This window comes from Sapajus apella, unplaced genomic scaffold (assembly GCF_009761245.1).
Source record: "Sapajus apella isolate SASKATOON/1434 unplaced genomic scaffold, GSC_monkey_1.0 scaffold12, whole genome shotgun sequence".
In the NCBI taxonomy this organism is placed as follows: Eukaryota; Metazoa; Chordata; class Mammalia; order Primates; family Cebidae; genus Sapajus; species Sapajus apella.
Genome location: NW_022436952.1, coordinates 25,226,072 through 25,247,774, shown reverse-complemented (window position 1 = coordinate 25,247,774; position 21,703 = coordinate 25,226,072). Strand labels below are relative to the sequence as shown.

General features: G+C 47.2%; 1 protein-coding gene and 1 long non-coding RNA gene across 6 annotated transcripts; one reads left to right on the top strand and one right to left on the bottom strand.

The window, feature by feature from the left end:
- The first annotated feature begins 36 nt into the window (after positions 1-36).
- On the top strand, positions 37-16,050 carry CNTROB (centrobin, centriole duplication and spindle assembly protein). Of its 5 annotated transcripts, none has more exons than XM_032280388.1 (19): positions 37-1,251; positions 2,860-2,944; positions 3,184-3,265; positions 3,711-3,867; positions 5,162-5,278; positions 5,497-5,613; positions 5,959-6,057; positions 6,623-6,859; positions 7,197-7,343; positions 9,920-10,053; positions 10,648-10,773; positions 10,991-11,153; positions 12,218-12,476; positions 13,768-13,919; positions 14,113-14,176; positions 14,352-14,522; positions 14,680-14,812; positions 15,247-15,319; positions 15,567-15,793. In XM_032280388.1, the coding sequence occupies exons 1-19, from the start codon at positions 982-984 to the stop codon at positions 15,690-15,692; spliced, it is 2,712 nt and encodes a 903-aa protein (XP_032136279.1). In that variant the 5' UTR covers positions 37-981; the 3' UTR covers positions 15,693-15,793. The 5 variants fall into 5 exon arrangements, with proteins under 5 accessions (XP_032136279.1, XP_032136281.1, XP_032136280.1 ...); XM_032280389.1 differs by having other exon boundaries at positions 116-1,251; positions 15,247-15,299; positions 15,567-15,854; XM_032280391.1 differs by having other exon boundaries at positions 800-1,251; positions 5,059-5,278; positions 15,567-15,854.
- A 2,261-nt stretch (positions 16,051-18,311) lies between these two features.
- Positions 18,312-19,345, bottom strand: LOC116553171. Its single transcript, XR_004269660.1, has 2 exons — positions 18,823-19,345; positions 18,312-18,713 (listed from the first exon to the last, which is right to left on the bottom strand). It is a non-coding gene; the product is annotated as an uncharacterized LOC116553171 (long non-coding RNA).
- Between the last annotated feature and the right edge of the window lie 2,358 nt (positions 19,346-21,703).

Here is a 21,703-nt window from a genome sequence, read left to right as displayed (position 1 = left end):
CACCGGAGCCGCGCAGGCGCGGCCAGGCTCTCGGGGTACCGAAGTGTTATGAGCGTCTGCAAGCGTGGTCTCGCGGGCGGGTGACGTCATCGGGGCGAGAGAGGCGGGGCCGTGGACGGTGGGCGGGAGGCTGCCAACGGTTTTGAGCTTAGAGGGAGGTGCGAGACGGGGGATCCCAGGGGAGGAGGCCAATCGCTTGCTCCCCACTTTGGCAAATTGGGGGCTGAGAACTGGAAGTGTGGAGAGCAGTCGGGACCAGGTGGTCGTCGGGGCAGAGGATCTCAGGCTAGGTTTGAGGGCAGCGTGGTTTTTAAAGACGACTGAGGGCGTGACTCAGTGTTCACAAGATTTCTTTTGGGGTGATCGGGAGGGAGAGAGTCTAGGGAGCGAAGCTTGCTATGGCTTTCTTGCTAGGAGGGGTCGGAAGGAAAGTACAAGGGAGCTGACCCTGGGTAGAACGGGTGAAGGGGTAGGGGAGCGTGAGGTTCCTGCCTCTCTTGAGATTGGAGCCAGCTGAGGGACAAATAGGGCAGCGGGACAGAAATTGGGCCCCTAGGGGATTTGGGTCCGTTTCCTTTGGGACGTTTTGGGTGTGAGAACTTAAGAACTCAGTTGACCGGGGATAGCCTGTGCCGGAGTTGATCTGCAGCTTCCAGCACTCGTAGTTGGGAAGAGGAGCTTCAGCAGTGCCGTTGTCCCGCAGTAGGTCGTCTGTCCGCACCCCCTCTGCGCCACACCCTCTTAACACTATTCCCAGGAGCTGGGGAAAGGGATGCTTTGGCCCAGTCCCATGGCCCCTGGAGCTGGTGGAAACCTTTCCTCCAACCAGAAAGCCTCGATACCCTTAATTCACCAAGGATCCTTGGCGTGGAGTCTTCCTCCCTTCTCCCAAATCTTTCTCCGTGAACTTTTCCTCCTGGACTTTGCTAAAGCAGAACCTCCCAGCTCTCTGCTATCTCCGGTCGTCTCTTCCCTGTGTTCATGGCAACATCAGCTGCCAGCACCAGTTCACCCGTCGGGGCGGAGGATCTCCTGAGTGATTCATCAGAACCCCCTGGGCTCGACCAAGTGTCCTCCGAAGTGACCTCCCAGCTCTATGCTTCTTTGCGCCTCAGCCGGCAGGCGGAGGCCACAGCCCGAGCCCAGCTGTATTTACCCTCCACTTCCCCACCTCGTGAGGCGTTAGACGGCTTAGCCCAAGAATTGAGTCGAAGCTTGTCAGTCGGATTGGAAAACAACTTAAAGAAAAAGGTGAGGGAAGTGTGTCTTGGGGACCACTGGAGCACTAGATACCAGAGAGGCTTAGGATTGGGGTTGGTTTAAAAAAAAGAAAAAGCTTTAATGAGATTTGAATTCTTAATGTTGGATTTCTTTTTTTTTTTTTTTTTTTAGACAGAGTCTCACTCTGTCGCCCAGGCTGGAGTGCAGTGGTGTGATCTAGGCTCACTGCAATCTCTGTCTCCCGAGTTCAAGTGATTCTCCTGCCTCAGCCTCTTGAGCAGATGGGACTAAAGGTGCGAGCCCCCATGCCCAGCTAATTTGTGTATTTTTAGTAGAGATGATGTTTCACCATATTGATCAGGCTGGTCTCGAACTCCAGACCTTGTGATCTGCCTGCCTTGGCCTCCCAAAGTGCTGGGATTACAAGCATGAGCCACCGCCCTCAGCCCCTTCATATTCCTTTTAACTATATAGGCAGTCATGCTAATGAGGGAGGGAGTGACCTGGGACACCATAATTTGAAAATTATGAAACTTCCTAGTGTCTTTTGTGAGAGACATCTCTGCTCCAAGTAGATAGAGCAAACCTATGGGGTAGGTTGGTGAGCTATTCTCTGTGCACTGGGAATGGGTAAGGTTCCTTTTTTTTTTTTTTTTTTTTGAAACAGAGTTTCGCTCTTGTTACCCAGGCTGGAGTGCAGTGGTGTGATCTCGGCTCACCGCAACCTCCGCCTCCTGGGTTCAGGCAATTCTCCTGCCTCAGCCTCCTGAGTAGCTGAGATTACAGGCACGCGCCACCATGCCCAGCTAATTTTTTGTAGTTTTAGTAGAGACGGGGTTTCACCATGTTGACCAGGATGGTCTCGATCTCTTGACCTCGTGATCCACCCGCCTCGGCCTCCCAAAGTGCTGGGATTACAGGCCTGGGTAAGGTTTCTTGATCCCAAGAGGGGAGTAGGGACTTAGGATACCAGCTTAGATCCTTCCAGCCCAACACTATTTTGATAGTATGGTTCAAACTTTGGCATGTACATCAAGACAGAGTCTATTACAACATGTTACAGAGAAGATAGTTATTAGTATTGTATAGAAAAGGTGTCATAGTCGGCTGGGTGCAGTGGCTCACGCTTTAATCCCAGCACTTTGGGAGGCCAAAGCCTGGCCAAGATTGTGAAACCCCATCTCTACTAAAAAAAAATACAAAAAATTAGCTGGGCATGATGGCATGTGCCTGTAATCCCAGATACTTGGGAGGCTGAGGCAGAGAATTGCCTGAATCCGGAAGGTGGAGGTTGCAGTGAGCCGAGATTGCACCACTGTACTCCAGCCAGGGCAACAGAGCGAGACTCCATCTCCAGAGTCTGAAAATGATTGCCACAAGCCACACAGTCCTTAGATTTGTTCTTGAATTGGCAAAAATCACTGCAACTCTTGTCATACACCTCCCTGATTTATTTATTTACACTGTCTTTCTGGCTTCTGTAGTATTTGAGTTTCTGACTCACAGTTAGGGCATCCCTTATTGGATCTGTTTGGTTTTTCTTGTTTTCCAAAGTGCTGGAGTAAAAATTCTACCCCAGCAGTAAGTAGGAGACAGACAACGCAGATGGCATCTGATTTCCTTGTGGCTTTTTTCTAGGATGGTTCTAAGCATATCTTTGAGATGGAAAGTGTTCGGGGTCAGCTCCAGACCATGCTCCAAACCTCACGTGATACAGCCTATCGTGAGTAAACCCCTTCTGTAGAACTATGAAGGAGAACCTAGATTTAAGGGGTGAGAGAAAGTGGACAGAGGAGCCTGTAATCCCAGGAAAACCTCTGACCAAGAGATTCCAGGAGAAAAGGCTCCTGTTCTTTGGGAGAGGGGGTGAAGGAGCGAGGGAACTGGAAAGGAAGGCCTTCAAGTGGCCCTGTTTTGGTCATTACCTGACCCTGGCTTTGGGGTCCCTCTGGCTGCCTACAGGGGATCCCCTCATTCCTGGCACTGGCTCAGAGAGACGGGAGGAGGACTCCTTTGACAGTGATAGCACAGCCACCTTGCTCAAGTGAGTTCTCCTTGGGGTTCTCCCTTAGCTTGCTTGCTTACTTGGAATTCCAAATGTTTTGCTCCTTATTTCTCCTGTTATTGCTGTTGTACCTCTCAAGAACCCAACAGGTTTATCACTTAGCTTTCAGTTTTCATCCTTTTTCTCCTGTCTGCTACCCTGTTTGCTCCTTCAAGAACACGGACATTTGCTGCCTCATACCCGGTTTTCTCTTAACCTCCAGTCATTCTTCCCCTTAGGAGAGTTAGCTTGTTTCTGCTGAAGCCTTTAAGTGAATCACAAACCTATGTGTTATTTATGGAACTATGGTTATATAGCTTTATGACTTTGGGCAAGTCTCTTGCCCTCTCTGGGTCTCAGTTTCCTTATTTGTAAAATATCACAGTTGGACAAATGGATTCCAAAAGCTTTCCCAGCCCTAACATTCTCTACCTGATTTGCTCAGCACCCGGCCCCTGCAAGACTTGTCTCCATCTAGCTCAGCCCACGCCCTGGAGGAACTGTTTCCCCGCTATACCAGCCTTCGGCCAGGGCCTCCACTCAATCCCCCAGATTGTCAGGGGCTGAGAGATGCATTGGATTCAGAGCATACCCGCCGCAAGGTAAGATGCAAAGGCCTCCTTTTGAAAGCAGCATAGATTAGAAAGAGGGAAACCGAGTGTTGAAAAGGGCTGAGGGTTAAAAGCCTGAAAGCTGGGACTTTGCTCAAATATTTTTCTGGAGACGCCTTTTTTGACCATCCATCTTATATGACATCACCTCCCCTCTAAGCAGTCGGTCAGATCACCCTCTTATTTCCTTCATATAGCTTATCGCTCTGATAGATCTCATTTTTTTCTTCCCTTTAAAATCTAAAATCCATGAGGGTCAGAATGTTGTCTTGTCTTAGTACTGGCTGCCTGAGGTCTAAAATATACCTAACACAGAAACATTCTGTAAGTGTTTGTTGAATGGACACAAACTCTGCTAGCTTGTGCATAGGATTTATAGCTACTGATGATATACTGAGCTTTAGCCCTGTAAGCCTCTGCCTTAACGTCTGAAGGGGACAGAGAAATAGACAAAGCATAGGAAAAGTCAAAATCATTGGTTACCATTTTTGGAAGTATCTCTTTCTCTCTCTCTCTCTCTCTTTTTTTTTTTTTTTTTTTTTAAATATCAACCCGGTTTATTGGTCCCACTTTTTTTTTTTTTTTTTTTTGAGACAGAGTCTTGCTCTGTCTCCCAGGCTGGAGTGCAGTGGCGTGATCTCAGCTCACTGCAACCTCTACCTCCCGGGTTCAAGCGATTCTCCTGCCTCAGTCTCCCCAGTAGCTGAAATTACAGGTGTGCGCCACCATGCCTGACTAATTTTCGTGTTTTTACTAGAGACAGGTTTTACCATGTTGGCCAGGCTGGTCTTAAACTCCTGACCACATGATCTCCTGGCACCTCCCAAAGTGCTGGGATTACAGTCATGAGCCACTGCTCCAGGCCTTCTTTCTCTATTTTAAATTCCTTGGGCATGAATGAAAGGCTTTCTCCTTTATCCTTGCTATGTTTACTCATTGTGTCCAGTGAGCTTCTGAAAGTAGGAGTAACTTTGCACATTTTGCTGTGTGGGCTGCTGCACCTCTGCCAAAAGGTTTATGGGATTTTTACTCAGGAGATCCAGGAAAAGGAGAAGCCTGGAATCTAAGCACTTACCTCCTGAAAAGGTAGAGAAACGTGTTGGAGATCTTAAGCTTCAGGGTTCTTGCTTCAGAATTTTCCTGATTCCCTTTCTCCAAACCTATTCTGTTCTTGGGACCCAGCCTCCTTAGCTCCAGCCCATTCCCCCGAAGAGGAGCTGGAAAGTGTGGTGCTGTGGTCATACAAAAGATGGGCAGCACCCAGACGTCTCACCCTTTTCCCCAGCATTGTGAGCGCCATATTCAGAGCCTGCAGACCCGAGTGTTGGAGCTACAGCAGCAATTAGCCGTGGCTGTGGCTGCCGACCGCAAGAAAGATATCATGATTGAACAACTGGACAAGGTGCCAGGGTAGCAAGATATGGGTGGGTCTCTCCATGAAGAGCATTAAGGAATAATAAATAAGGGGGTGGCCAACCAATGTTTCTTGGTGCATGCTGAGAGCTGGGCAAGAGGTTGGTTTGCTGACTGTTGGGAGAAGATGGATGTTGACCCTGCCCCTGTGGGTAGAAAGAGAGCAAAAAAGTTACTTTGAAATTCATTTTACTTGCCCTACCTGAGACCCTGGCCCGTGTGGTGGAGGGCTGGAACCGGCATGAGGCTGAGCGGACAGAGGTTCTCAGGGGACTTCAAGAGGAACGCCAGGCGGCAGAGCTCACCAGAAGCAAGCAGCAGGAGGTGAGCGCCCTGGAGCTATGGCATTAGGACCAGAGTCACAGATCTCTAGATGGAAAGGGGCAGACATAGCTCTAGAATTAGGGTTCTCAAAGATTGACCTCAATCTTATTATAGCTGTCCTGACATTTCTTCTCATCCCTCCTTTCTTCTCCTTTAACTGTTTCTGCTGTCCAACTTGCATCATCAATGTCTTCTTAATTTTTCCCACACCATGTCGTCTTCTGCTTGGCCCCTTAGTCATTTAGTTAACTCTGAAGTTTCAAGTTTACGTTGTCAATGCTTTATAATATAAAACACAGAGATTTTCCATGGTTCCTCTGCCCTGTATTCCTTTCTTCCTGAAAGACAGTAACCCGCCTGGAACAAAGCCTTTCTGAGGCCATGGAGGCCCTGAATCGTGAGCAGGAAAGTGCCAGACTGCAACAACGGGAAAGAGAGACATTGGTGAGAAGATTGGACTGGGTTAATTCCACTGGAAGCTGACCTCAGATGATTTGCATGCCTCAGCCTCCCAAAGTGCTGGGGTTATAGGCATAAGCCACTGCGCCTGACTGCGCCAGTCAACTATTGTGTGGGTTTTTTTTTTTTTTTTTTTGTATATTTTTGAGATGGAGTCGTGCTCTGTCACCTAGGCTGGAGTGCAATGGTGCGATCTTGGCTCACTGCAACCTCTGCCTCCCAGGTTCAAGCAATTTTCCTGCCTCAGCCTCCCAAGTAGCTGGGATTACAGGCACCCACCACCACGCCCAACTAATTTTTATATTTTTAGTAGAGACAGGATTTCAGCATGTTGGACCAGGCTAGTCTCTGAACTCCTGACCTCAGGTGATCCACCTGCCTCGGCCTCCCAAAGTGCTGGGATTACAGGCATGAGCCATTAGGCCTGGCCTAATTATTTGTGTTTTTAATGGGCATAATTCTCAGCAGGCACATTGTATGAGGGTCAGAGGGCAGATTGCTGGACTCTCAAGGGCCTACTAAGGATCCTGGTTTTCTTCTGAGTCTATAGGAAGAGGAAAGGCAAGCTCTGACCCTGAGCTTAGAGGTAGAGCAGCAGCGGTGCTGTGCCCTGCAGGAAGAGCGGGATGCAGCTCGGGCTGGGCAGCTGAGTGAGCATCGAGCATTGGAGGCTCTTCAGGCTGCCCTAGAAGAAGAACGACAGACTTGGGCCCAGCAAGAGCTCCAGCTTAAGGAACACTACCAGGCACTGCAGGTGGAGAGCCAGGCTCAGCTGGAAAGAGAGAAGGTAAAAGTGGCAGTTGGAAGAGTTGAGGAACTAGAGACTAGATGAAGGGCAAAATAATTGAATGGGATGGAATGTTAGAATAGGGGATATACATACGCGGGAGTGGAGACAGCCATATGTGGAAGACAGGGTTGAGAGTGTGGGGCCAGCAGGAAGGGCTGGGGGTATTGAATACATGAAAGGCCAAAGAGTGAAATGAAGCAGTGATGGGGAAATAAGACAAATAGAAGGAGAGGGGAAGCTTGGGCTTTAGGGCTTGGGAGGATGACTTGGGGATTAGAGGTAACCAGGAGATAGGAAATGAGGTGTGTACTTATGTTTGATTTGTCTTTCGTAGGAGAAGGGTCAGAGGGAAGCCCAGGCAGCCCGGGAGGCCCAGCACCAGCTGGCATTGGTGCAGTCTGAGGTGCAGCGGTTGGAAGGAGAGCTGGACACGGCTCGGAGAGAGAGAGATGCCCTGCAGCTGGAAATGAGCTTGGTGCAGGTCAGAAGGCAGAGGGTTCTGGAGGGTTTTTCTGAGAGCAGTAGATCTGAGGCCAAGGGACCTCACAGGAGTTGTGGCAGACACTCCCATTTCAGGTATTTGGGGTTTAATTCCATTAACAGTTTCTATGTAGTATGGGTGGTTTTCTGTCCTAAACTCAGAGCCATTTCTCACTGAGCGACCATTTCTCACAATATGTCAGACCGATCTAGTGTTACTTTCAGGATTAAATGGATTTCAATTTATTAAAAATACCTAATGTTATTTTAAGAGATGACACACACACTTAGTGGGTTGATAGAGCAGATGGAAGCATTTGTCGGAGACTGGATTCCAATGGTAACAGTATGCTTTGTAATTCTCATTACTTCAGTAACTTGTTTTAATTTCTCTGAGTAGGTCAGGGACCAAGGAGGGCAATGATTGTTTAATTTACTTATGAAACTTCCATAACAGCGCATGGCCTGGCACAGAATTGGACTCGAAAATTGTTAGATATAATTACACTTTGAAAAACACTTTCCATCTAGCTATCACATTGAATTTTAAATTCAAACTAGTCAGACTCTTGCCATGGAATAGAGCAGGGGTTGGCGAATTTTATCTGTAAAGGGCCAGACAGTAAATATTTTTAGTTTTGTGGGTTGTATGGTCTCAGTTGCAACTACCCAACTCTGCTGTTATACCACAAAAGTAGCTAAAACTGTACATAAACAAATGGGCACAGCTGTATTCCAGTGTAACTTATATAAACAGGCTATGGAGGGCTGAATTGGGCTGTAGTTTGTGATCTCCAGAACAGAAGAAAGAATTTGAGAGAGCTGTGTTCCAGCCCACGGTGGAGACACAGCGTTGAAGAGGAAAGAGTACTGCATTAGGACTTAGGGCACTCAGTTCTACTTCTAGCTGGTATTTTGACCTTTATGGGCCTCTGTTTTTATGTGTAAAATGTGTGTTAAGGACAAACTGATGAATTTTCCAGATGCAAGCCAGTCTGAGAGGCTATGTTCCTCATAAATGGTTAACTTAAGGAAGTACCCAATTACTTGGTCAGTGAGGCCAGCATTTGAGAAACACTCCTTTGGTGTGGTGTGGTGGCTAACACCTGTAATCCCAGCACTGTGGGACGCCAAGGTGGATGGATCACTTGAGCCCAGGAGTTTGAGACCAGCCTGGCCAACATGGTGAAACCCCCTCTCTCCTAAAAATACAAAAATTAGCCGGGTGTGGTGGCATGCACCTGTAGTCCCGGCTACTCAGGAGGCTGAGGCAGGAGAGTTGCTTGAACCCGTAAGGCAGAGGTTGCAGTGAGCTGAGATTGTGCCCTTGCACTCCAGCCTGGGCAACAGAATGAGACTCCATCTCAAAAAAAAAAAAAAAAAATTGACCTAGGGTGTCAGCTGTAACAATGAGATCACATTCAATAAAGACTAAGAAAGCAGCCAGGTGTGGTGGCTCACGCCAGTAACCCCAGCACTTTGAGAGGCTGAGGTGACCAGATTGCTTGAGCCCAGGAGTTCAAGACCATCCTGGGCGTAACATGGCAAAACCTAAACTCTGCTGAAAATACAAAAAATTAATTGGGTATAGTGGTGTGTACCTGTAGTCCCAGCTACTTGGGAGGCTGAGGTGGAAGAATCAACTGCAGTGAGCTGTGATCATACCCCTGCACTCCAGCCTGGATGACAGGAGCGAGATCGTCTCAAAAAAAAAAAAAAAAAAAGACTAAGAAAGGGCCAGGTGTGGCGGCTCATGCCTGTAATCCCAGCACTTTGGGAGGCTAAGGTGGGAGGATTGCTTGAGTCCAAGAGTTTGAGACCAGTGTGGGCAACATAATGAGACCCAGCCTCTACAAAAAATAAAAAGATGAGCTGGGCGTAGTGGCACAAGTTTGTAGCCCCAGCTACTCTGAAGGCTGAGGAGGGAGGATTACTGGAGTCTGGGAAGTCAAGACTGCAGTGAGCCATGATCACGCCACTGCACTTTAGGCTAAGCAACAGAGCAAGACCCTGTCTAAAAGCAGGGGCTGAGAAAATAACCGCTATTTGGATTTAGAAATTGAGTTCTTTGCAGTAAAGTACTATACGTGGAAATCAGATTTTAGTGAGTGAGAAAATAGAGACACTTACAGGCTGACTGCTTAAGGAGGAAGAGGCACTGACATTTATTGAATGTCTACTGGCTTTCAGGTTCAGTACTCAGGGTATGTTATCTCAGACACATAGAATGAATTTGATTGCTCTAGTGAACATATATTTTAGCTAAGAAATTTATGTCTTTCACCTAAAGTCATTTTCACTTTGATGTATTTTTTTCTTCTTTTTTATTTTTATTTTTTCTCCCCTCCTTTCCCTCCTCACTTTGATGTATTTTAAGGTGTGAATATCTCATGGTTTAATAAGGAAAGGGAACCTCTTTCACTCCTTCATTCACACAAGAATGAAGGCAAAATTCTTGTCCCTCATCTCCTATGGGGGGGAAGGTTGGTACTGGATTTTGTCTGCATTATATCCTCCATCCTCTTCTAAGTCCAAACAGATTTGAGCTGACTGTTATCCCACCTTCTTCACTCCCAGGCCCGGTATGAAAGCCAGCGGATCCAGATGGAGTCGGAGCTGGCTGTGCAGCTGGAGCAGCGGGTGACAGAGCGGCTGGCGCAGGCGCAGGAGAGCAGCCTACGGCAAGCAGCCTCCCTGAGGGAACAGCACAGGTACATGGGACTCACTGGGTGTCACTTCTCCCAGCCACAGCAGGAGGTTGTCCTGAATCATTGTCCGGGCCCATGCTCTCTTTGTCATTGTCAGGCACTGTGGCTCCCAGGATGCACTAACTCCCATCAGCCAAGACCTGAGTCTCTCTTGGGAGGGCTGCCTTCATGTGTGTTCATGGAGGACCAGAAGTGCCGGGGAATTTTCATACCGTAGGGTGTAGTCCTTAACCAAGAACTGATGGGTGTAGGATGATAGATGGTCCACTCCCTTGCTGGACCATGCTGATGTATGACCTGCGCTGTCTCCAGAGCTACTCTGTGGGACTGAGCCTCCTCCCAGCCCGGCGTCACTTCTCCTCACCCCCATTCTGCTGCCAAGATTTCCTAGAAATGCTTCTGAAATAAGTTTCTTTATTTAAGTCTCTGCTTCTGAGGAACCTAAAACCCCAGCTTTGTCCTTGTCTCTTCCTGTGCCATGGCCAGGCTGGCTGACTGGCTATCTGGGTCACTGTCACATGCACACATGATGTCTTTTTCTCAGTTGGTCACTTCTGTCTCCAGTCTCAAGCCTCTTTTCCTACTTGTGCCCTTTAGGAAGCAGCTGCAGGACCTCAGTGGACAGCACCAGCAGGAGCTGGCCGGTCAACTGGCTCAGTTCAAGGTGGAAATGGCAGAACGAGAGGAACGGCAGCAGCAGGTGGCTGAGGACTACGAGCTCAGGTACTGGTCTCCAGAGTGCCCTGTCAGGCCCCAGCCCCTTTCCCATGGGCAGAGCCCAAACTGGGAACAGTAAGGAGCTGCTCTCTTGGTCGATCTGTCTCCTCTACATGGGCCCCATTTCCTTTCAGAATGTCTGACATTCCCTTCTAGCTCTTTATAACCTCTAAGTCTCTTCTTCCTTAAAAGCCCTGAGTCACTTCTCCTTTCTTTTCTTCAGACTGGCCCGCGAGCAAGCACGAGTGCGTGAACTTCAGAGTGGGAACCAACAGCTGGAGGAGCAGCGGGCGGAGCTGGTGGAACGACTGCAGGCCATGCTGCAGGCCCACTGGGATGAGGCCACTCAGCTGCTCAGCACCACTCTCCCGCCACCCAACCCACCAGTAGGCATTGCCCCTTGAGCTAAGCTTCTCAGTTGTGTTCTATTTTTATTTTTGAGATAGCGTCTCACTCTTGCTCAGGCTGGAGAGTACAGGGGCAGTCATGGCCCACTGCAGCCTCGAACTCCTGTGCTCAAGTGATCCTCCCACCTCTGACTCCCAAAGTGCTGGGATTCCAGGCATGAACTACCACGCTCAGCAAGAATTGTGTTCTAGATTCCTTCTTTGGAAATCTAGCTCCCTCCCGAGGGAAGTACTGAGTTCAGCTCCCACGGCCTACACTGGGGGGAAAAAATCAGTGGACTTTTCCAAATAATAACTGCCTCAGCAAAATAAATCCTTTTTTCCATGGCCATAGTTTACTGGCATAACTCTAGTCTCCCAGTCCCAAGAGGTGACAAATAATATGTGGTACTAGTTTTGTGGAGGGATGGCTGAATTAATTACGAGAGAAAGGGCCAAAAATTGTTTCCAAGTCCTGCCCCAGAGTAGAGTAGGAAGTCTCACTTCCTAGCCCTTCATATGTTGATAATTCCCACTTTTCATTATGAAATTCTAGCCAGGTGTGGTGGTGCGTCTGTAATCTCAGCTGTATGGGAGGCTAAAGCAGAAAGATCACTTGAGCTCAGGAGTTCAAGACCAGCCTAGGCAACATAGTGAGACCTCATCTCAAAAAAAGAAAAAGAAGAAACACTTAGGACATTTTAATTTTATTTATTTAAATATTTATTATTTATATATTTATTTGAGACAAGGTCTCACTCTGTTGCCCAGGCTGGGCTCAAGCAATCCTCCTCAGCTTCCTGAGTAGCTGGGACTACAGGCACATGACACTGCCTCCAGCTAATTTTTAAAATTTTTGTAGAGATGGAGTCTCTCTGTGTTGCCAGGGCCGGTCTCAAACTCCTAGCTTCAAACGATTCTCCCACCTCAGCCTCCCAAAGTGTTGGGATTATAGGTGTGGGCCACTGCACCCAGAAATTTATAATATTAAAATGTTTGTACCATGACTTATCTCTTTAAACCTACTATGCTTTGACCCTTCTTTCTGCCTCTCTCCTGGTCAGGTTCCTCCTGCTAGACCTTCCAGCCCCGGGCCTCAAGAGCCAGAGAAGGAAGAGAGGAGGGTCTGGACTGTGCCTCCTGTGGCCGTGGCCCTGAAGCCTGTATTGCAGCAGAGTCGGGAAACAAGGGACGAGCTACCTGGAGTGCCTCCTGTTCTTTGTAGTTCATCCTCAGATCTCAGCCTCCTGTTGGGCCCCTCTTTTCAGAGCCAGCATTCTTTCCAACCCCTGGAACCCAAACCAGATGTCACTTCATCCACAGGTAGCTGGGGACAGAAGTCACTGGGGTTCCCCTTCTGTGCATGAATTAGTTCCCTCTTCCATATCTTGCTTTCTGTCTGGTACTTGACCATTTAGTTTCCCAGATGTCTTCAGTGATCACACGTTGCAAGAAATAGAAATCTGCTCACGTTTGTCCAGTTAAAGAGATTGAGATCTCATGGAAATGTGACATTGCTGGACTTAATAAGAACTGGAGTTGGGAACAGGAGCCCTATTGAGAACTGAGGCAGCTGGCAGGCCCTTCTCTGTGGTCCTGTGTAGTCTCCTAGGTCCACCTCTCCTGCACATCTATTCTTAGACTAGCATTCTCTCTCAGTCAAGGTTCTTGCCCCTCATAACTTCACTTTACACATGGGTTTGACCAGCTGTGACACTGACTCTAGCTGAGCCTCTAGACATTTATAGAGACATTGGTGTCTCAGTTTTTTAGGTCCAGTTTAAAGAGGCCATCTGACTGGATTGGCTGACCTTGGGTGTGGTGTCCACCCCTAGTTTAATGTCAGCTGTTATTTGAGTGGATGAGGGTGTTCTGTGTGGTACAAACATGACAACCTAGGTTGAATTAAAAATGGGGGATGGGGCCAGGTGCAATGGCTCACACCTGTAATCCTAGCACTTTGGGAGGCCCAGGTAGGTGGGAGGATGGCTTGATGCCAGGAGTTCCAGACCAGTCTGACCAATATAGTGAGACCTCATCTCTACAAAAAATGTAAAAATCAGCTGGGTGTAGTGGCACACACTCGAATTTCCAGCTACTCAGGGAGGCTGAGACAAAAGGATTGCTTGAGCTGAGGAGTTTGGGGCTATAGTGAAGTAAGAAGGTGTCATTGTACTCCAGCCTGGGCCACACAGCAAGACTGTCTCAAGAAAAAAAAAAAAAGAGAGAGATTAGTTGTATCACAATTAAAATCTTTAAAATTATGTGATAATAATAAAAGAATGGGAGCATATTCTGGGGAAGAGATCAGAACATGTATGTTACTCATTTCCATTCTTCAGGGAGTTAATGAGGATATTTAGAGTTTGAGTATCACAGCTTTCTTCTTCTGCCTGTATTTCTGTCTTAGAATTCAGCTGTGCCATCTCCCAGTCACCTCCAACCCTTCCCTCTCCAGTTCCTTTAAACCTCCATCTTCATCTTCTCCTAGCTGTGATGTTCCTCCTACATTTAATAGGCCCCTTTCTTCTGAGTATTAGGTGAGTTGATTTGTGGAGGAGCCCCTTCCCCCTTGAACACATTTCCACCCACCCACACCTGTTTCCCTTTGCAGCTGGGGCCTTCTCTGCACTCGGGGCCTTCCATCCGGATCATAGGGCAGAACGGCCATTCCCTGAGGAAGATCCTGGACCTGACGGGGAAAACCTCGTAAAGCAAGGGCTACCACCTGCGCAACTGGAGGGCCTCAAGAATTTCTTGCACCAGGTAAGAGAGATTCTACCTAGACTAGTTCATTGTCTTCTTCCCTTTCTTCTTTCCTTTTTCTGCTCTAGAAATCCAGGACTCTGGCCTCATTCCCTGTTTATGACTAACTCATCGTTCTAGCTTTTTCTCTCTGATCCCTAGGCCTTTTTCTCTATCAGTTCCTGGGGAACTTGACTATCTTATTCACCCACAGTTGCTGGAGACAGTGCCCCAGAACAATGAGAACCCTTCTGTCGACCTGTTGCCGCCTAAGTCTGGTGAGTTCCAACTCTGAAGACAGTTGGGGCTGAGGCCTGGGAAAGATGGGAGTTGGTTATCTAGAATGCATTTCTAGGAGCTGGTAAAGTGATAAAGGCTTATAAATACTGGGTGGTGGGACTTTCTTGATTCTTTGCCCATTTTCTGATTCTTGGCTCTCTTTCCTTTTGCTAGGTCCTCTGACTGTCCCATCTTGGGGGGATGCCCCTCAAGTGCCACGTCTTCCACCCCCTGTCCACAAAACCAAAGTTCCCTTGGCCATGGCATCTAGTCTTTTCCGGGTCCATGAGCTTCCCTCCTCCCATTCACAAGGCAGTGGCCCCAGCAGTGGTTCCCCAGAGAGAGGTGAGCAGGTCCTGGATTACTAGGGGAAGAAAGAGGGACAGTCTTGCATGTGGATCCAGTACAGGCACTTAAGGCCCTTCTGAATTCCTGAGGAAATGGGCTGAGGGCTGGGGAGAGGGGCCCTACGATGAGTCCTGTGATTATTGATATCTCTCAGGTGGAGATGGGCTCACATTTCCAAGGCAGCTGATGGAGGTGTCTCAACTGTTGCGACTCTACCAGGCTCGGGGCTGGGGGGCTCTGCCTGCTGAGGATCTGCTGCTCTACCTGAAGAGGCTGGAACACAGCGGGTACAAGCCTGGGAAGAAGGAGAAAGGATTCGGAGGGTGGAAGCTGGATTATGCAGAGTAGAGCGGGTGTATTGTACACTGAATAGAATTGTCCTTTTCTGAGGAGGAAAGTGAAGGATGAGATGTGGATCCACAAATCTCCTTCTCTGACTGCCCACACCTTTCTTTTCTCTTCTTTCTATTGCTGTTTTCTTCTAAACAAAAAAATCTTTTCTCTGGGTCTCTCTACCTTCGTTTTTTCCTCTTTACCCTACAGCTCAAAACTCAGCATCCTAGAATTTTGACTAGCTGGTATAACTCATTTTTTGTTTCTGCTAACGTCTCCGCTCATTTGATGCCCGGGTCTATCAAGTTTGTTCTTATTCTTAAGAGACAGAATCCCGTATTGAGGGGGACAGAGCTCCCTATCCTCATACTTTTGATTTGTGTGGCAGGACTGATGGCCGAGGGGATAATGGCCCCAGAAGGAACACAGACTCCCGCTTGGGTGAGATCCCCCGGAAAGAGGTGAGGGAAAGTCAGGCAGGGATCAGGGGAGAAAAGGGCTCTTACTGACCAGTTCCTTCACCTCTGCACACTCCCTGGCTGGCTGTGCTCTCATTGCCTGCCCCCTCCATTCCGTCCCTGCATTCTGTAGCATGGCCTTTCCTCCCTGTGGACTCATCTGGCCTTCTCCACTTGCCTTTCCCCAGTGGGGTGGGGAATTGAGAGGATCTGATGCTGACTTCTTCCTCACTCTTCCATCAACTCTCAGATTCCCTCCCAGGCTGTCCCTCGTCGCCTTGCTACAGCCTCCAAGACTGAAAAACCTCCCGCACGGAAGAAAAGTGGGCACCCTGCCCCAGGTAGCATGAGGAGCCGGGGGGGAGTCTGGAGATGAGCCCCCTACCCTCTCTCCTCTTCTTTGTTCTCTTGTTGTTATTTTAATAAATGCTCAGTAGTCTGTATCAGAGTCTCTGGCTCATAGGAATTTGGAAAATGGAGGTTTTGTAGGAAATCATTTGTAAAGAAACCACATTTGGTTTAAGTACTTTTTTTTATATGTTATGTGTTTATACGTCATTTCTGTGGTAAAAGACATGAATGCTTTGGAAGATGGTTTATGACAAGATTTTGGAAGTTGGAGCAGCTGAGATTCAGTGAGTAAAGGCTAAAACCTCAGAGCAGTGCGCTCTGGTTGGTAGTGGAATTATGGGTGATTCTTAGTTTTTTAATATATTTCTGTATTTTCCAAATTTTCTAAAACAAGTATATGTTACTTTAATAATAGAAAAGACCCAAACTTTTCTTTCTTTTTTTGAGATGGAATTTCCCTCTTGTTGCTCAGGCTGGAGTGCAGTGGTGTGGTCTTGGCTCACTACAACCTCTGCCTCCTGGGTTCAAGCGATACTCCTGCCTCAGCCTCCTGGGTAGCTGGGATTACAGGCATGCACCACCACGCCCGGCTAATTTTGTATTTTTAGTAGAGACGGGGTTTCTCCATGTTGATCAGGCTGGTCTCGAACTCCCGACTTCAGGTGATCCATCCGCCTCAGCCTCCCAAAGTGCTGGGATTACAGGTGTGAGCCACCATGCCCAGCTAAGACCCATACTTTTAATAAGAGCAAGTTATTGTATAAAAAGTTTGAGTTAAAATGTGGTTGATGGGGAGAAAGATTTTTCTTTTAAGGGAAAATAATTCTCACAGGTTGCATTGGTAGGATTCAGATTGGCAGATTCTACTCTAGCCAGCAGACATTGTTGCTGTAGTTTTCACTCTTATGGCTTTAAAATATGTATAAAAGATTAGAGTGCTGGGTCCTAATGAAACTAAAGAGTTTCTGCACAGCAAAAGAGACTATCAACGGAGTAAACAGGCAAGTTACAGAATGGGAGAAAATATTCTCAAACTATGCATTTGACAAAGGTCTAATATCCAGAATCTATTAGGAACTTAAATCAACAAGGAAAAAACAAACAACTCCATTAAAAAATGGGCAGATGACATGAACAGACACTTAACAAAAGAAGACATGCAAGCGCCCAACAAACATTTGAAAAAATGCTCATTACTAATCATGAGAGAAATGCAAATCAATTTAATGCAAAATCCCACAATGAGATACCATCTCAAACCTGTCAGAATGACTATTATTAAAAAGTCAAAAAATAACAGATGCTGGCGAGGCTGCAGAGAAAAGGGAATGCTTAAATAGCTGTCAGTGGGAATGTAAGTTCAGCCACTGGGGAAGCAGTGTAGAGATTTCTTATAAAACTTAAAACACTCAAGCCTGTAATCCCAGCACTTTGGGAGGCCGAGGCAGGTGGATCACAAGGTCAAGAGATCGAGACCATCCTGGTCAACATGGTGAAACCCCGTCTCTACTAAAAATACAAAAATTAGCTGGGCATGGTGGTGTACGCCTGTAATCCCAGCTACTCGGGGGACTGAGGCAGGAGAATTGCTTGAATCAAGGAGGCGGAGGTTGCAGTGAGCTGAGATCATGCCATTGCGCTCCAGCCTGGGTAACGAGCGAAACTCTGTCTAAAAAAAAAAAAAAAACAAAAAAAACTTAAAACAGAGTTATTATTTGACCAGTGATCACATTACTGAGTATATACCCAAAGGAAAATAAGTCATTATACCAACAAGACACATGCATTTTGTGTTCATTACTGCACTGTTCACAGTAGCAAAGACATGGAATCAACCTAGATGCCCAACAGGGGTGGGCTGGATGAAGAAAATGTACATGTACACCATGGAATACCACACAGCCTTAAAAAAGGATGAAATAACGTCCTTTGTAGCAACATGGATGGAGCTGAAGGCTATAAGCCTAAGCACATTAATGCAGGAACAGAAAACTTGATACCACATGTTCTCCTAAGTAGGAGGTGAACATTGAGCACACATGGACAGACATGGGAACAACAGACACTGCAGACTCCCAAAGCAGGGAGGTGGTGGGGATGGGCTGAAAAACTACCTAATGGTGCCATGCTCACTACCTAAGTGCAATATACCTATGTAACAAGGCTGCACATGTATGCCCTGTGTCTAAAAGAAAAGTTAAAATTGAGGCTGGGTGCAGTGGCTCATACCTGTAATCCCAGCACTTTGGAAGGCTGAGGCAGGCAGATCACTTGAGGCCAAGAGTTAGAGACCAGCCTGGCCAACATGGTGAGACACTGTCTCTACTAAAAAAATACAAAAAATTAGCTGGGCATGGTGGCAGGTGCCTGTAATCTCAGCTATTCAGGTGGCTGAGGCAGGAGAATCACTTGAACTCAGGAGGTGGAGGTTGCAGTGAGCTGAGATTGCACCACTGCACTCCAGACTGGATGACAGCAAGACTCTGTCTCAAAAAAAAAAAGTTGAAAAAAATAGAGTGCTGGCAAGAAAATTAAACCATATTTATAAAACTTTCATTTTAATGCTCACTAAATGGGAAAAGGAAAACCTCTTGGTGTTAAAACACATTCTCTGAATGAAGAGACCACCCAAACAAGCTTTCTGTGAGCAACATGGCTGTTTATTCACTTGGGTGTGGGCAGGCTAAGTCTGAAAAGAGGGTCAGCAGAGGGCAGTGGGATAGGAGTTGGTTTTATAGGTTTGGGGTAGGCAGTGGAAAGTTACAGAAGTTACAGTTTAGGGTGGTTTCATGCAAGCTGGGAGGGGGTCGTAGAGTCTGGAGTCATGAAGTTGGCCAAGGTTGGTTACAAAGTTCAGTTGCCTTATCAGTTGAGGTAGGAATAAGGAACAATATCTCAAGTTAATTAGGCACCTCAGGGATTGGTCATTCCTTCTCCTTTTGTGGTTTTCCAGTTACTTCAGATTATTTCCAGGAACTCATCTGGAGGTATACGTGCAGGACACAGAAGTTACTATGCAGTCCATCGCACTGTCAGCCTAAAAGACCTTACATTAGGGAAGAAAATAACATACGCAGAAACTAAAAAAGTCCCCAGATTCATGGTACAAATACTGAAAAGCACAGGCAAACTTAAACTGGAAGAGGGTATCCTACCTTGGCACTCACATGCAGCTCTCAGCTCTGGCTCACAGGGCAGAGGTGATGGCAAATACAATTCTGAAAGGCCCAGTCCTAGATGGGTGCTTGAGGGACAGAGTTTACTGGATTCTGAGAGGAAGGCAGGGTCCTTCTATTTGACCCTGAGTTATTTGGTTAGATCTGGAATAGACATGAGAGGATATGAATTCACAGTATTTCATATTAACGTTTGGATTTTACTTCTACCTAAGTAACTTTCTAGCCCCTGGGGAAGGGCAAAGGAAGAAAAGATGAAGATGAATGACCAGAAATGTAGGTTCCCTGCTTGGCTGTGTCAGGACAGCTTGAACCTCAGTCCCGCACAGGCCCACTCTCTGGCATGCTGGAGGAGAGAAACCGGAGGCACCCTGGGGCAGGAGCAACCCCAGGCCTGGTGGGCTTTTCCAGCCCTGTCTGTTTACCCACATATGGCAATGTTTGCTTTTCTATTTTTTACCTCAAATGCATAACGTTGGTTTGACCAAACGCTCAGATTCACGGCACACTGTCATCATTGGTAGGTGATGGTTTGCTACTGTTTTTAATAGTTGGTAAAGTGAACACGCAGTTCATTCTTCTCTTCTCTCATTACTTCCTGGATTCCTGCCTGCTGCTGTCAATCAGTATGCCCTACATTTTTCTTGATGTGAAGCACAGCCTGGAGTATATTTCCTAAAACAGCTCCTTTTTTTTTTTTTTTTTTTTGTCTTTTTTTCCCCAAACGGGAGTGCAATGGTGCGATCTCGGCTCACTGCAACCTCTTGCAACCACTACCTCCTGGGTTCAAGCGATTCTCCTGCCTCAGCCTCCTGAGTAGCTGGCACTACAGTCATGCGCCACCATGCCCAGCTAATTTTGTATTTTTAGTAGAGACGAGGCTTCTCCACATTGGCCAGGCTGGTCTTGAACTCCAGACCTCAGGTGATCCACTGGCCTCAGCCTCCCAAAGTGCTGGGGATTAGAGGCGTGAGCCACTGTGCCTGGCTAAAACACCTCTTTAAACAAAATCCGAAAAGAGCACCGGGCTGACTTAACCATGTTATGAAGTGTGTAAAACAACATTGATTTTTAAAGCTGTATGTATAGTGCCCAGTGATCAGATGGATCACCTGAGGTCAGGAGTTTGAGACCAGCCTGGCCAATATGGCAAAACCCCATCTCTACTAAAAATACAAAAATTAGCTGGGTGTGGTGGCACACACTTGTAATCCCAGCTACTTGGGAGACTGAAGTAGGAGAATCCCTTGAACCCGGGAGGTGAAGGTTGTAGTGAGCTGAGGTCACTCCATTGCACTCCAGCCTGGGTGAAGGAGTGAGACTCCATCTCAAAAAATAAATAAATAAATACAAAATAAAACTGTATATTATATCCACATTAAAATCTGAAGACGGCCGGGCGCGGTGGCTCAAGCCTGTAATCCCAGCACTTTGGGAGGCCGAGGCGGGTGGATCACGAGGTCAAGAGATCAAGACCATTCTGGTCAACATGGTGAAACCCCGTCTCTACTAAAAAAAAACTACAAAAAATTAGCTGGGCATGGTGGCGTGTGCCTGTAGTCCCAGCTACTCAGGAGGCTGAGGCAGGAGAATTGCCTGAACCCAGGAGGCGGAGGTTGCGGTGAGCCGAGATCGCGCCATTGCACTCCAGCCTGGGTAACAAGAGCGAAACTCCGTCTCTCTCAAAAAAAAAAAAAAAAAAAAAAATCTGAAGACTACAAAGGAGACTGGGCAGGAAGAGAAACCCACAGTCAAGCAGTCCCTCATTTTTTTCCTCCATGATCATCTTGGGACTATGCTGGGGGAGGGGAAATGAAAGATTTTAAGAGTTCATAAAAGTTAACTTGCAGAGGAACTGGGTGCAGCCTGATTAAAGCTCAGGTTTCTCATGGTGTCAGTGGGGGATTGATCTGGGACTTTGTATCCTAAGAACTCTCAGAGCTGTTGTGCTTGGGAGTGGGGAAGGTCCTAAGTGCAGTATGTTAGGGTAAAGGCTAATAACAAACCCAGTGATACATTGACTTTTAGACAAAGTTCATTTCCCTGGTTATGGTCCAGAGCAGTGGAGTAGTCCTGCTCTATGTGGTCACTTACAGTCTCAGGTTCCTTCCATCTCATTGCTCGGCTGTCCCCTAGAGCAGCAGACACCAACCTTTTTGGCATAAGGGACAGGCTTTGTGGAAGATGATTTTTCCACAGACGGGGATGGGAGATGGTTTCAGGATGATTCAAGCGCATTACATTTATTGTGCCCTTTATTTCTATTATTATCACATTGTAATATATAATTAATGATACAACTCATCATAATGTAGAATCAGTGGGAGCCCTGAGCTTGTTTTCCTGCAACTAGATGGTCCCATCAGGGGGTGATGGGAGACAGTGACAGGTCATCAGGCATTAGATTCTCATAAGGAGCACGCAGCCTAGATCCCTCGCATGCACAGTTCACAATAGGGTTCACGCTCCTGAGAATCTAATGCCTCCGCTGATCTGACATAGGCAGAGCTCAGGTGGCCATGCATGCAAGCGACAGGGAGCAGCTATAAATACTGCTCACTTCCTGCTGTGCAATCCAATTCCTAACAGGCCATGAACTGCTACTGATCGGTGGACTGAGGGTTGGGGACCCCTGTCCTAGAGCACTGTAGTTATTTGTGTGGCTGAAGTAAGATCATTGTCATTTAGGACTCCCAGCTGGCAAGCAGGGAAAGAGCTATGTCCAATGTCTTAAGACCCATATCTGGAAATGTAACATATTAATTTTGCTCTTCTTTCTCTTTCTTTCTTTCCTTCCTTCCTTCCTTCCTTCCTTCCTTCCTTCCTTTTCTTTCTTTCTATTCTCTCTCTCTCTCTCTCT